Source organism: Macaca mulatta, chromosome 6, assembly GCF_049350105.2.
Source record: "Macaca mulatta isolate MMU2019108-1 chromosome 6, T2T-MMU8v2.0, whole genome shotgun sequence".
Lineage (NCBI taxonomy): Eukaryota > Metazoa > Chordata > Mammalia > Primates > Cercopithecidae > Macaca > Macaca mulatta.
The window spans coordinates 136,593,050-136,605,836 of NC_133411.1; the positions used below are offsets into that span (position 1 = coordinate 136,593,050).

The 12,787-nt window shown below is 40.5% G+C and overlaps 1 protein-coding gene across 2 annotated transcripts; it reads left to right on the top strand.

The window, feature by feature from the left end:
* Positions 1-3,010: 3,010 nt before the first annotated feature.
* On the top strand, positions 3,011-12,578 carry CTXN3 (cortexin 3). 2 transcript variants are annotated; one of them, XM_015140676.3, is made up of 3 exons: positions 3,011-3,355; positions 7,279-7,386; positions 11,363-12,578. In XM_015140676.3, the coding sequence occupies exon 3, from the start codon at positions 11,462-11,464 to the stop codon at positions 11,705-11,707; it is 246 nt and encodes an 81-aa protein (XP_014996162.1). In that variant the 5' UTR covers positions 3,011-3,355; positions 7,279-7,386; positions 11,363-11,461; the 3' UTR covers positions 11,708-12,578.
* The last annotated feature ends 209 nt before the right edge of the window (positions 12,579-12,787 follow it).

Below are 12,787 nucleotides of genomic sequence, written 5' to 3' on the forward strand. Positions count from 1 at the left end.
GTACCAAAGAGAGGCAATGAAGAGAGAAGGCACCAAGGGAGAGGGACCCTAAGGGCTGAGATAATTGTTCCCGCCACTCACTTTAATCCACGTATTGTTTTTCTGAACCTTCCTTTTGGTGAGTGTTCAGCTATGTTCAGTGTTGCCAAAAAGCAAGGAAGATGAACGTTAAAAGGACTCTTTGGCTTGAGGCAACCAGAAGCCACTGGTGACCTTGTGAAATCAGGTCCTGTAGAAAGGTAAGGATACAGTTCAGATGTCTGCTGGGTGAGTCGTGAAGGGGGAGGTTGGGAAGGTTAGGAATTGGAAAGTGGGCCAGTCTGTCAAGAAGCTCAGCAACCATCGCTAGAAGTGGAGCTCCTCAGGGCCCTGTTTACCAAGGAACCTCCTAGAGTTGTTCAGTGAACAACCTGAACAAACAGAAGCCAGGACCTAGTATTCATATTGTTTATTCTTTGCAACACCTAACACAAAACATATCTGACATTGAGAGCTAATGAATGGTCCCTGGATAAGTGAAAGAAAGAACATACACAAAGGAGGGAAGAAAGGAGTTTTACGAAGAGTCTATTGATAAGAACCATGTTTATATTTTGAAGGTTATATAGAGTTTTTGTTCAATTTTATTTTGAGAATTAGGCAGAGTTAGAAAGAAACATAGTAATAATAATAATACAGCCTTGTACTAGCATGAAGACTGATGGCTTATAGAGTCTTTTTTTCATATTCATTATCTATTTCTTCATGGAAAAGTGCATCATAGGACATTTAGGAAATAATTGTAAATTAAAGAACATTGAAGGTGAGGCTTGAAATAAAAATGTAGAAGTTCTTAAAGTAGATTTCTAACTAATGTTAACTCATGATGTTGTGTAACTAAAGAGAAAGACTAAACTACACCCAGGAGTGGCCCTGGATCAGAATGGGTAAGTAGAAGCACAGCATATATAGCCATTTATACATCATAAAATCATCCTGTTTCACCACAATTCCATGTGTATCTGAGCTGTGTACAGCTCGATGTAGTATTCTAGGCTTCCTGTTTAAAGTTGCACCAGAGAGCAGAAATTTTGAGAATTCCGAGAAGAGATATATAGATTATTAAAGACGAAAGAAATAGGATCTATTATAAAATGTTCAAATGGAACTTTGGTAGACCCTTATTCATTGTGTTAGAATTCATGATGATTCACATAATATAGCTGCATAAGGGGAAGGGCTGATTTTAATAATTTCAATTGTAATTATCTTTAAGAAGAGAGATTTAAATTTGGCTCCAAGCATAACACCAGATCTTCATCAAATACTCTTTGGTTTATCTAGTTCGGCCTCCCTGAAGGGAAAGGGCATTCTAACAAAATTTTGGAGTGGTTAATGCCTGACTTTTTGCAGCAAGGACGGAATGAAAAGAAACGTACCAACCCATTCAGACTAAGTAAGCAGTGGAGGAGTTCATTTAAACAGGGGTTGTCAGAGGAAGTCATGGAATCTACTTCCCTGGAGAGTTTTTAAAATAGGCAAGGCACTCATCTTTCTGGGATGATTTCAGCCTGCAGAGTAGCTAAAGGACAGCCACAGGCCCTCTCAGGTTCCCTTCTACCTCTACACGTCTGTAGGCTAAAACAATATCCCAGAAGGCCTCTTTGGCAGGGCAAGCTACAGTCACCCAGGCTCATGTCTATCTATGATATTTTCTCACTGCATGGAATGATAAGTATAGGAAGGAGGGTGGGGTCGGAAAGATTCCTCAACCACACTCTGTTGGCATTGCCAAGACAGGCATTCCCTCTGCCAGCATTGGCTGAATGCAAGAGGGATGCCAGTTAGTACAGGATGATCAGGCTCGGTTGGATTTCATGTGTCCCATTGTCTTACGGTGTGTGGTATGTGTGTGTCTGAAAATAGGATAAGTAAAATGAATTAGAAAGAAAATTCAGTTAAAAATTAGGAAAACAAATGGGGAAAGAACCTGCATATTCTCTTGAGGTTAGACTCTAACATCAAGCATTCGATCCTAACATTTAGCATTTGATTTGAAAGGTTCCTTTTGGGTCCGAGGCCTATCCTATCCAGGATTGTGGTCTGTCGTGAGCAGATGGGGTTTCCCTCTTAGAAAATGAGCTTGGTTCCAGTTTCCTAGAGCCTTTGGGTAATGGCCGGTTGCTCACAAGAGCTGAGGAGACAGCGTAGCTGACAGGCACAGTCAGAGGCAGCTTTAAATATCACGCACCCTATCATTTGATGGGTGGGAGTGTTGTCGCTCCCTGTGCTTCCACTTCAACAAAGAAAGTGGTGGGTTGCTAGAAAACAAGGTTGCTCCGTCTTAAGCATTATGCTGAATTCTTTTTAGAGAAGTGGGTTTTTAATGAAGAATTTTAGCCAAAAATATTTTCCAAATTTATTTAGAAAATTTATTTATCCAAGGAAAGTAATTTAAGCATTGTAGCAGGTAACTAGAATCTGTAGAATGAGAACAACTTTCTCTAACAAAAATCAATCTTCTTTATTCATCAAGTGGTCTCAGGTGCCCTGTGTGGGGTGGGGGCTTTGCTAATGCCACAGTTACGCAGGCTGCTCAGAGAGACACTGGACCTGGCAACCTACTGCCCAGCTAATTTACAACCAGGTGACAGGTGGTGAAACCATGATTTTGTTCTTTTTAAATGGTTCTTTCCTTCCCATAAGTGCTGCTTTTTGGAAAGGTCACTTTCGTTTTCTTTAGGAAAATGAGCTTTTTCTTTCTCTCCCAAATGCTAATTTGATGCCCTTCTCCAGAAGTCTTCCTATTAATTGAGTTGGCCTGAAGGTCATCAACTATAATCAATATGAAGGGTTGCTGCGAGGTGCTAATTGACACTCCCAAAGAGGAATAGTGTCAACAATCAATAAAGAGGACAGAGCACTGGTAGATTTATGGCTTTGATTTTGAAAAGGTATGGGAATGCCCAGTGATGTTTTCCTCCCCCCCGGTACTCCTTTTGAATGTTAATGCTTTCTTGAAGATGATTTCAGACACACTGCTAGGATACTGCCTCTACTCACTGAAGCAGAATCCTCTGAAGAGTTGCTGAGGCAGAACTGAAATCATGGCTCACCTCAAAGAAGCAGCAGTATTGGCCGTTAACGATGCCTCATACAGAAAGACGGTGCTCCTTTAACTCGGGGTTTTAATGGGAAGTTTCTAAGCCTGAAACAACAGCTTTAGACCTGGGGTGTGCCATCAACTGCCTTGCAGCTACCACTGTCTACTGCTTTCACACAGCGTGGTCGGGAAGAATGGAAACTAAAGAGGCTCGTAACTACCTGTAACTGGTCCACCAGGACATGGATCAAGTGTTTGTTCAGCCAGAGCCAGGTACTTGACCCAACCTGTATCTTTGACGGGCTAATTAAATGCTTTTCTCTAACTTTACAATTGATGCATGAGCAATCATCGCATACATGCCTTTCGGATCATAGTTCTGAATTTAGATAAGTCTAATTAAACAGTTGCCAGATAAAGTTGAGAAGAGAGGGGGTAAAATGTAATGATGCCTTTATTTTTAAAGCATGGTTAAGTTTATAATGTTATTGATACTGGATGAAGAAGTAGTAAAACAGGCTTTTTTTTCTTTCCTAAGCTGCAGTAATTTATTTCTGAAAGCTGTTTGCCCATTATCATATTTTTTTTTCAGTCACCTAAAACGTCCAACCTTCCAAAATGTAACGAGGATGTTCTGATTTGTTTACAAAGGATCACAACTCAACCACTCTTATTGATAGCATTGACTGTCCTTGGCTGATAAGCTGTGTGCAGCACTAGCCTTTTGAGGTATCAGCAAGTAGCTGTTTTCACTATGAAACACACAAAGAAAGACAAAGAAAGCCAAGTGAAACAGTAGGGCTTATGATTTGAAGTTAAAAGTTCCAGTTTGCTAAGGGTGCCTTCTGACACCACTGGTTCCTGACTGAGCACCCTCATGGTATTTTCTGATGTTCTCAGCTAGGCAGCAGCCTTGCCCTGCAGTCTCTTAAAAATTCCTCAAGCAGATATTAGGAGGAAGATGAAGATGGAGAAGTAAAGCTGAGATTGGGGCTGAGGCTGAAGAGAAAGGTCTCCTGTTGACCCAGAGCTTACAAGCAGCAGCGAGTTGAGAATAACAGGGTCCACTCCCAGCCCAAGCAGACGTGTCTGCAGGCTGACTTTGCAGGAACAAGCAGAGAACAGACTTCCAGTGCAGCAGTGGGGGCTGGCAACAGTTCTGAAACTGCCTGTTGACATTTGTAGCTGAAGACATCCTCATGTTTATAAAATCATTGTTCGTAGGCTTTCCCCTAGTAGACTTGAGTCTATGTTTTGAGAGTATAAAATAATATTTACCCTTAGTTGTCCTGTGAATTTTGAAGCATCAGGGCTATTGAATTGGAACAGGAGGACTGTTCTTGGAAAAAAAAAAACCGTATAGACATTGTCGTGTGTTTATATGAGCCAAAAACAAGGGGAGTGGGAGGATTTAAAATCTATGAAACACCTAGAAAGAGCCAGGAAATCTTTACCTGAAGTTCTTTGCTGGTAAACAAGAGGGCCATGAATTATTTGAATTTATATGAAATATTTTATATCTTTGTGTGTATATCCTGTATTTACTGTTCACTAGAATAACACACAGAATTTCTAAAAGATTTGTAGGGGAATAATATTTGCTTATGTGGTGATTCCGTTGCTTAGATAATGAGGTGGCTTATGCAGATGGCTCACAATTGTGGTGGAGATGGATAACAGGATCATTTGGGAGATTTACACATCTAGGGTGGGTGAGTGGGTTGGAGAATGAAATGTACTTTGAGAGACTACAGTTATACAAACAGGAATGCAGCCCAGGCTTCCTTTAGTGCTAAAAGTAGAGAGGGATTCTATTTAGGCTCAGTATCAGGATGTGTATTACTTGAATCATTCAAAGCCATGTTAACATTTCCACAGTTAACTTCAGAACTGTTGCAGAATAATGCAGCATTTTGAGTAAGTTTGTCTCTGCCAGTCACTGCAAATTCAGTCCTGCCTAGCTAGGCAATTCCATTCCTGTTAAAGTCTACAGATTGGTCTCGCTAGTCTGCCAGATAAATATAAATAAGGTTCATAGTATATCTTTGTAGGATAAAGTGTCCTGTCCATCACATGTGAATGGAAACTGGACAAGCCCATGGGTGTCCTTGCTCAATGGATGGGCTGTTTTGACACCTACTTTTGAAACCATGTCAAGTCACATAACTAGGTTTCTGACCCAGAAGTTTTAAAAATTAGGTACCTCAATTACGTGGTTTAGGAGTACTTAAAATACAGACAGCATTGCTTCACTGTGCCCTACAGGCCATTAGCACCTGAGGGACAACACCTTCAGTTCATTCCAACATGCCAGTGAAAAACTTGGGATCTAACATCCTTTGGCGGTGGGATTGTGGGTGTGGGGGGCGCTACCTGTTTGGTAACTGATTTTTATAATTCTTAGCAGTTTATTTATAATTTTCATACCTTAGTGTGCTTGATCACATAATAGAAATGAAAAATATTTATCATTTTGCACAAAAATGGTGTAAAGAGAAAACACTCATTCATCCCCACCTATTTATCAAACCCCCACTATGTGCCAGGCAGGACTACACAGGTACTGTAACTATTAATATGATCATTGCACCCTACTGCAAAAGGGTGGGCTCTTGAGTTGATGACATGTAGAATCAAGTCCTTGTGTGTGGCTCCACAGAACAAGGTGTCCAATGCACTTAAGTAATTCTGTTTCTGTCACTAAAAAAAGAAAGAAAGAAAAGAAACATGTCATTGCTTTAAGATAATTTTCTTAAGAGAAAGTATTTTTTCCTTACTGTGAAATTGTATAATGAGATGCGAATGAAATAAAATGTCCAAGGGATCCAAGTCTGAGAAGGGTACATGTTGACATTAATAGTTTTCGTGTAAGACATTTGGATTCAGGATATTTTAAATGGCTGCCCTTCCCCACCAAAAAGTAGATTAGGTAAGAAAAAATTGACTTCTTAAATAAAAGGGTAACTGTCTATCTCTGGCTGATTTTTGTATTTCAGATCCACCCATCAACACGGAGGCCAAGGAAAATTTAAAGAGCCAAATAACTATGGCTCTTCAAATTACAAGATCTGTGGTTTTAACGTGTCATTGTGACTTGAACTAGCTGTGATTCTTTCAAACAAGACTTACTTCAAATGTGATGGTCTAGCACCTCAGTCTGGCTGGATGACTTGTGCTTTTGTTTTTCCTCTCTGCATCAGTTAGTTGGCGCCTTGGATTTTGAATTCAGTTCCCTGGACTATAAGGGGTTGAAGATTTGATTTAACCTATATTTAAAAAGGCAGTGATCCCAGAACAGCAAATAATTCCTCAAGGAGCTTATTGTATAATAAGGTGGAGATAAACACCGTCAAGACTTGCACTGTAATCAGTGCTGCCACAGAGTACTGGTGATGTCTCTGGAGATGGAGTGGAAAACACCCCATCCTTAGTGAAGGCAGACAAAGAAGGCCCCACTGAGAAGGGGGTATTTGGTGTGAACCCTAAGGGAGGGAGAGATGGAAAGAAGGAGAGGAAAGATGCTTGCCTCATTATGCTTGCCTCCTCTCTTTCTCTCCACAGATGGAAAGAAGGAGAGGAGGCAAGTATTACGAGGTAGGAAACCTGGAGGCATTCAGGGCACAGCAGGTATTGGATCAAGCTGAAAAATAGACAAAGTGAGGACATTCTCCACAGGTGTCCAACACTCAGTTACATGGAGGTTTATTCTGATCAACACATTGGCCATTTTACTGAGAACTAAATGTGATTTGGTGTTGGCTCCTTCCTAAACTTATAAAAATAAAACTCCGATCTTAAAAATTCCATTGTCAGCGTAGGTCCTAATTTGTGGTCCAGAAAACATCTGGGCATCAGGCCCACAAGGGGGTTAATGGGCCGTGGACACTGGGGTGCAAAGGTTTTCTGAGAGAAGAAGTGGTGAGGTCTGGGCTTAGAAAGATGAATCAAGATGCAGTGTGTAGGAAGTATGGGCAAGGGAAGAGGAAAGCCACTTTGAAAATTACTCAAACTAAAGCGAGCGGCTGAGAGTGCGAATGACCGTGGCTGTAACGACTGTGCTCACTGGACTTCATAAGTCATTACGGTTGTCTTCTGTTTTTGTCAATATCACAAGGGAGCTTGACTCGAGCAAAGGAATGTATTATATGACTTTTGAAAAGGGTATCTTTTAATTAAGGTTTTCTTTAATTTTTCAGTATTAAAATTAGGCTTTATTTCCTGAGCACCCCACAAATGGACCTGACAAAGGGAAGACACAGATGTACTGTGTGATGGGGAACGTCTGTCAGGATTAAAAAACCGCCGTGAGTAACTGTGGTCCTTCTTTATACTTAAAATAGCTGCCATGTGTTATTATGAAGATTTCTGATGGTAGTGTCAAAATCCTTTGAAATAATAGACTTACACAGATTTCCCTGGTCATCTAACAGACAGATGTCATTATTCAGTGAAAAGCAACCTTGCACATTTTCTAAGAATCATTTTTACCAAAAAGGGACATTTTACTGCAAGACAGTCATTTAAAAAATTTACATGTCCTGAGATATTTTTGTATTGTGGTAGCAAAATGACTACATTTATTTCTTTTTCTCCACCTTATAATAGCTGATGCGTCCTTCAACTTATACATGCTGTTGGAGCTTTCTATATTGGTAAATTATTGATTAGCTGATTGCAGGTTTAAAATCAAGCAGACTCTTCCGGGGGTTTCAATCAGTCCTGGGAAAAATTGTGAAATAGTCAGCACTGGTTTCTGGATCTCTTTATCCCTTTAGCAACCATCTCCTGATTGTCTCTACCCACCATCCCTCATCCCTCCCCCAAGGCTCTCCAGTGGGCCCCCTGCTCACACCACCATGCCTGTCTTCCTGTCCTGTCCAGGAGTCCCTCATTCCCAACAAGGTCTTCCTTCAATCGCCTTTCTACTTACCACATTTCCCCCTCCTTCAGGCGGGAACAGTCCTCACAAATTCCTGCTAGCACATTAATGTGCCACTTTCCTAGGTAAAATATTGCAATTTAATAGGAGACGTTGACACTTTGACTAAAAGCAGTTATTTTTATAGGAACTTAGGCACCACAGTGTGCTGGGGGATGAGAGGTTTACAACTCTAAATGTGCTACAGAGTTTAAAAAATTCTTTGACCTCTATTTGCTCATAATTTGGTATATTAGGAAGGGTTTGGTGATGAAGACGTTGGAGAATACACATAGTTATATTTTAGGAGGCTTCTCAATGCAAAGAGGGCTAACCCTTCCTTTGTACCTTGCCTTTTAATCAGTAGAGGATGGTAAAACTTCAAAACAAAACTGATTTTAAAAATCATTCTAATACTTGGCATCCTCATGCAGAATCTGAGTCCCAGAGTCATTCCCAGGGTGGTTGAAGAGGCAGATCTGGCAGATAATCTGAATCAGGATGAATAAGTTATTTGCTGGAATTTCTGGAATGGTTGCCTGTCACTGCAGCCCCCAAATGAATGGTTTGCTCTCTCTAAATCCTGAGTTGTGGGTGAAGCCTAGAAAGTATGACAGTTGATCCAGGAGAGAAGGATCTGGCATTTGCCCTGTATGGAAGAGAAGGCTGGGGAAGACTGCTCCTGGGCTCACAATGTTGCTCATCAAGTGGAGACCCCTGGTGGGAAGGGAGGGACTGAGCAAAAGTATCGTGGTACTAGTCAGCCTGCTTGTGCAGAGGAGGTCATTCTCAAGGACTCCAAAGGTTCTCTATCTAGTTCTTGCCTGATTTTTTGGATTTCACAGATCCAGAAATCCTTATGTCAATTTATACCATTAATGGTCTTTTTTTTCTTATATTTCCTTCTTGGGTTATGTGGTGTTTTCCTAAAGAACTTTCTGAAAATGGCCGGGCGTAGTGGCTCATGCCTGTAATCCCAGCACTTTGGGAGGCTGAGGCGGGCAGATCACCTGAGGTTGGGAGTTCAAGACCAGCCTGACCAGCATGGAAAAATCCCGGCCTACTAAAAATACAAAATTAGCCGGGCATGGTGGCACATGCCTGTAATCCCAGCTACTCAGGAGGCTGAGGCAGGAGAATCATTTGAACCTGGGAGGCGGAGGTTGCGGTGAGCCGAGATCGCACCATTGCACTCCAGCTTGGGCAACAAGAGCAAAACTCCATCTCAAAAAAAAAAAAAAAAAAAAGAACTTCCTGTCTCAGGTCTGTTGAGAATGGGCAAAGAACAGGACTCTGGCCTCATTTGGGTTGGAGGGAAAAGGACATGGAATGAGATTCTGATAATCCAGCAAAGAGAGCAGGGATCACAGTGAGAGGATCCTCAGTAGGATATGAAAAAGCAGAAGGAGCAGGTCAGGGATGGCCTCAGCATCTGCTCCTCTGTCATCAGTGGGCTTTTCTTTGGCCCAGTCCTTGGAGAATTTTATGTTTCATACGATTAAGTATAGTTTGAATCTTTTTGGTGGACACAGGAGGCCCTGTCTGATATGCTGAGGAGACCTGCATTGGAGGCTCTGGCCTCCCTTTCTACCACTCCTTTCCTGGCCCACAAGGAATTAATACCCAAGGCTGGGAGGGTGCTTAGAAACAAGCAAACCAAAACAAAAGCCAGTGCATTAACATCCTCTAAATTCCTAAAGAGCTTATTTATTTAAAATGCAGTCAAATTTTTATCCCAATCTTACTTCAAAACAAACATGAATTATAAATGAGTTTTGCAACTGTTCTAGCCTTTAAAAAAATTCAAAGTGATAGAGCTGCAAAAATGATGCATTACCCAACTGGTAACTCCTTCCTCCCAGATCCTGGCTGAGATCCCCCTTATAAACTGTTTTTTAAACTGTGATTTTATAGACTTTGAAGTGTCAATATAATGCAGACTGTTATACTATGATTACTAATGCTGTACTTGAAGGCAATGATTATAAGTTAACTGAAGAAACATTGTATTGATACTTTAGGTCACATATTCTATTTTTATTTGGTTGTTTATTTTCATTGAACAAAATTTATTTTGTGTCCTTGTTAATTTCCATAGTTAGTTACTGTGCTGTGTAATTTTTATTATAAACAAATTCATAATAAATGTTATTTAATTTTCTATACAGTAGTGTCTAATGTATATACTTTTGTTTACAGTGTGATTTAAGTAGATTTACTTCAGTATCTGAAGCTTTTAATGACCTCTGTGTATACTTGTCATGTATATACTTGTATATTTCTATGGTAATATATACTTGTATATTTATACAGTAATATCTATATATCTAAGTTTTTCCACCAGTAAAATTAAAATAGTGTGTTAGCTTGTCCTTTTCCTTCTCTTCCTCTGTACCAAATAGTCTTAAATGGTAGGAAACCACTGTAAGGAAAACTATCCTTTTGAAAATATGCGTCGATCAATTCCTTTCTCTTGGCTTAATTCTCTAGGTGCTTCCAAGGGTCAAGTATTGAACCTGGTCTTTGTTTTCTGAGGCAAAAAGAAAAAGCAACAGTAACTTGATGGTTTGGGAGTCTGAGATACCTCCGTTCTCCCTTGGCTCAGGCAGTAGAAAGGAAAGGAGAAGCAGCATAGCTCCCTTAGTTGTATCTTAGACGAAGCAACACTTGGCTTTGTTTGTTTTTCTTTTTTTTGTATACTTTTCAAAGGGTTTTCACAGCTCTTCATCCTGATTACAGCACCATGAAAGATGCAGGCATTTCTACTTGCATTTTTACAGCTTAGTGACCTCTCCAAGGTCCCACACTTATTTTGCAGTAGAGTGGAGGCCAGAGCCCAGAACCTGACGCTCCTGGAGAAGGTTTCTATTTTAGCCACCTTTTCTAGCCTCAGTTTCCTTGCACTGGGGCTACAGAGATCCCTGCTTTCATGAAGCTCGCAGTAAAGTGGCTAACGTGTGTCAGTTTAGCCACGGTGCTGGCTGAGGCTCGCTCAATGGTGCTATCATAAGAACAACGTGAGAGTAATATTAGTGGAGCGGAGCTGAAGGAGACTTGGCAGGGGAGGCTGGGTTCGGATGTCAAGTCGACAGCACACCCTGAGGTCAATATTACTGTGCACATTTCTTATCTTCTATATTATAGTTGTATTCGCTGCCCATCCCTCCTGGCCCCAGGTGGCTCTTCTGAGAACAATCTGGTAATTTCATGCAAGAGTAAAATATCTCTCCCCAGAATTGAGTATCTCTGGTGAAAAAGAAAGCTGGTTTACAGATTTCTTTTTCTCTCTAAAAAATAGGACTGTGAACCTAAAAAATAAGGCTATTTTATAGGTATTCCCTTCCCTTCCTTTTTCCCTGCAGATAACTCAGCCTCTCCAGAGTGCAGCCACCATGACCTCTGCAGATTGATGATGGAAAAAAAGGAAACCAGGACATCCTGTGCTCTGGCTTCCCTGGACCATGGATGGAGGACAGCCCATCCCTTCATCCCTAGTGCCCCTTGGGAACATATCAGCAGATTCTAGCATGTCCCTGGAGCAGAAAACGACATTTGTTTTTGTGATTTTGTTGTTTATCTTTTTGGGCATTCTCATTGTCCGGTGCTTCCGGATTCTTTTGGATCCATATCGAAGCATGCCAACCTCTACCTGGGCTGATGGACTTGAAGGCCTGGAGAAAGGGCAGTTCGATCATGCCCTTGCTTAGAAGGGATGGCGCGGGATCTCCTCCTGAGGAGATGAAGTGCTTGGTGTCTTGGTGAGGATTCCCTTTATGTAGTGTTCTCAACACATCAAATTTAAACAATATTTGGTCCCAGGACCATAATCCATTATTCTATAAATATGCAGTTGGATTAAAGGCATTTGAGGATGTTGGAAATGGACATTTATATAACTAACCCAACATAAGAAGGTTTAAATTTTTATGTTTGCTCAATGAATGAATACTCTTAAACTTGTGTGATTGTGAAACCAAGAGCATCAATACTGACATAGATTTGCCATCAAACAAACACCACCTGATCTGACTAACGTATAAAAGACTAGAAAGGATCTCATATGAATCTGGTGACAAGATCAGGCAGAGATTTCCTAGCTCTAATTATGTCTATATTTCTTTTATTTCATGCGCATCTATCTGGGTCCTGAGCAGAATGAGGAAGATTGCGCTGAATGGACCCAAAGTAGTTCCTTGTTTTCTCCTAGAGCAGAGAGCATTGGGAAGCAATGGCAAAGCTTAAGAGATGGTTCTGTCCTTGGTAAATGTGAGTGAGTGAGAATTGTGTTTTGTTTTTCAAGTAAAATTTAATTCAAAGGCTACAGAGTTTTAAAAACTATTTACCAAGCCAACTACATTATATGTATTCATATTAATAACATGTGTAGAGGTAGCTATACATTACTTGAATTTACTCTTTACACAAATGATTTAAATAATAGGCTGCAAGTGCAGCTTCAAGTTTTTTTTTTTTAATGAAAAGTTAATTGTTTAGAGGAGAAGACTTTTATAGTCTTCAGAGGAATGTGTATTTATGATTGTATATAGTCACCAAATAAAACTTTTCAAGAAACAGAAATGCTTCCTCTCTTATTTCACCAGAACTAATGCACTGAGGGTGCTACCTGGTACTGAGTGCCGAGGCTTAACATTTTTCCAAGAGAGGAGAAAAGCGCTAACAGCATGAAAGGTCATCTAATTCATCCCTCTCCCATTTCAAGAAGAGCGCCTATAAATTGTCCTGCACAGATAAAACTGATAGTTTTTAAGACCACCAAAAAGGGAGAT

Coding starts and splice junctions, on each gene's coding strand:
- CTXN3 (XM_015140676.3), top strand. CDS start 11,462: ATGGATGGAGGACAGCCCATCCCTTCATCCCTAGTGCCCCTTGGGAAC.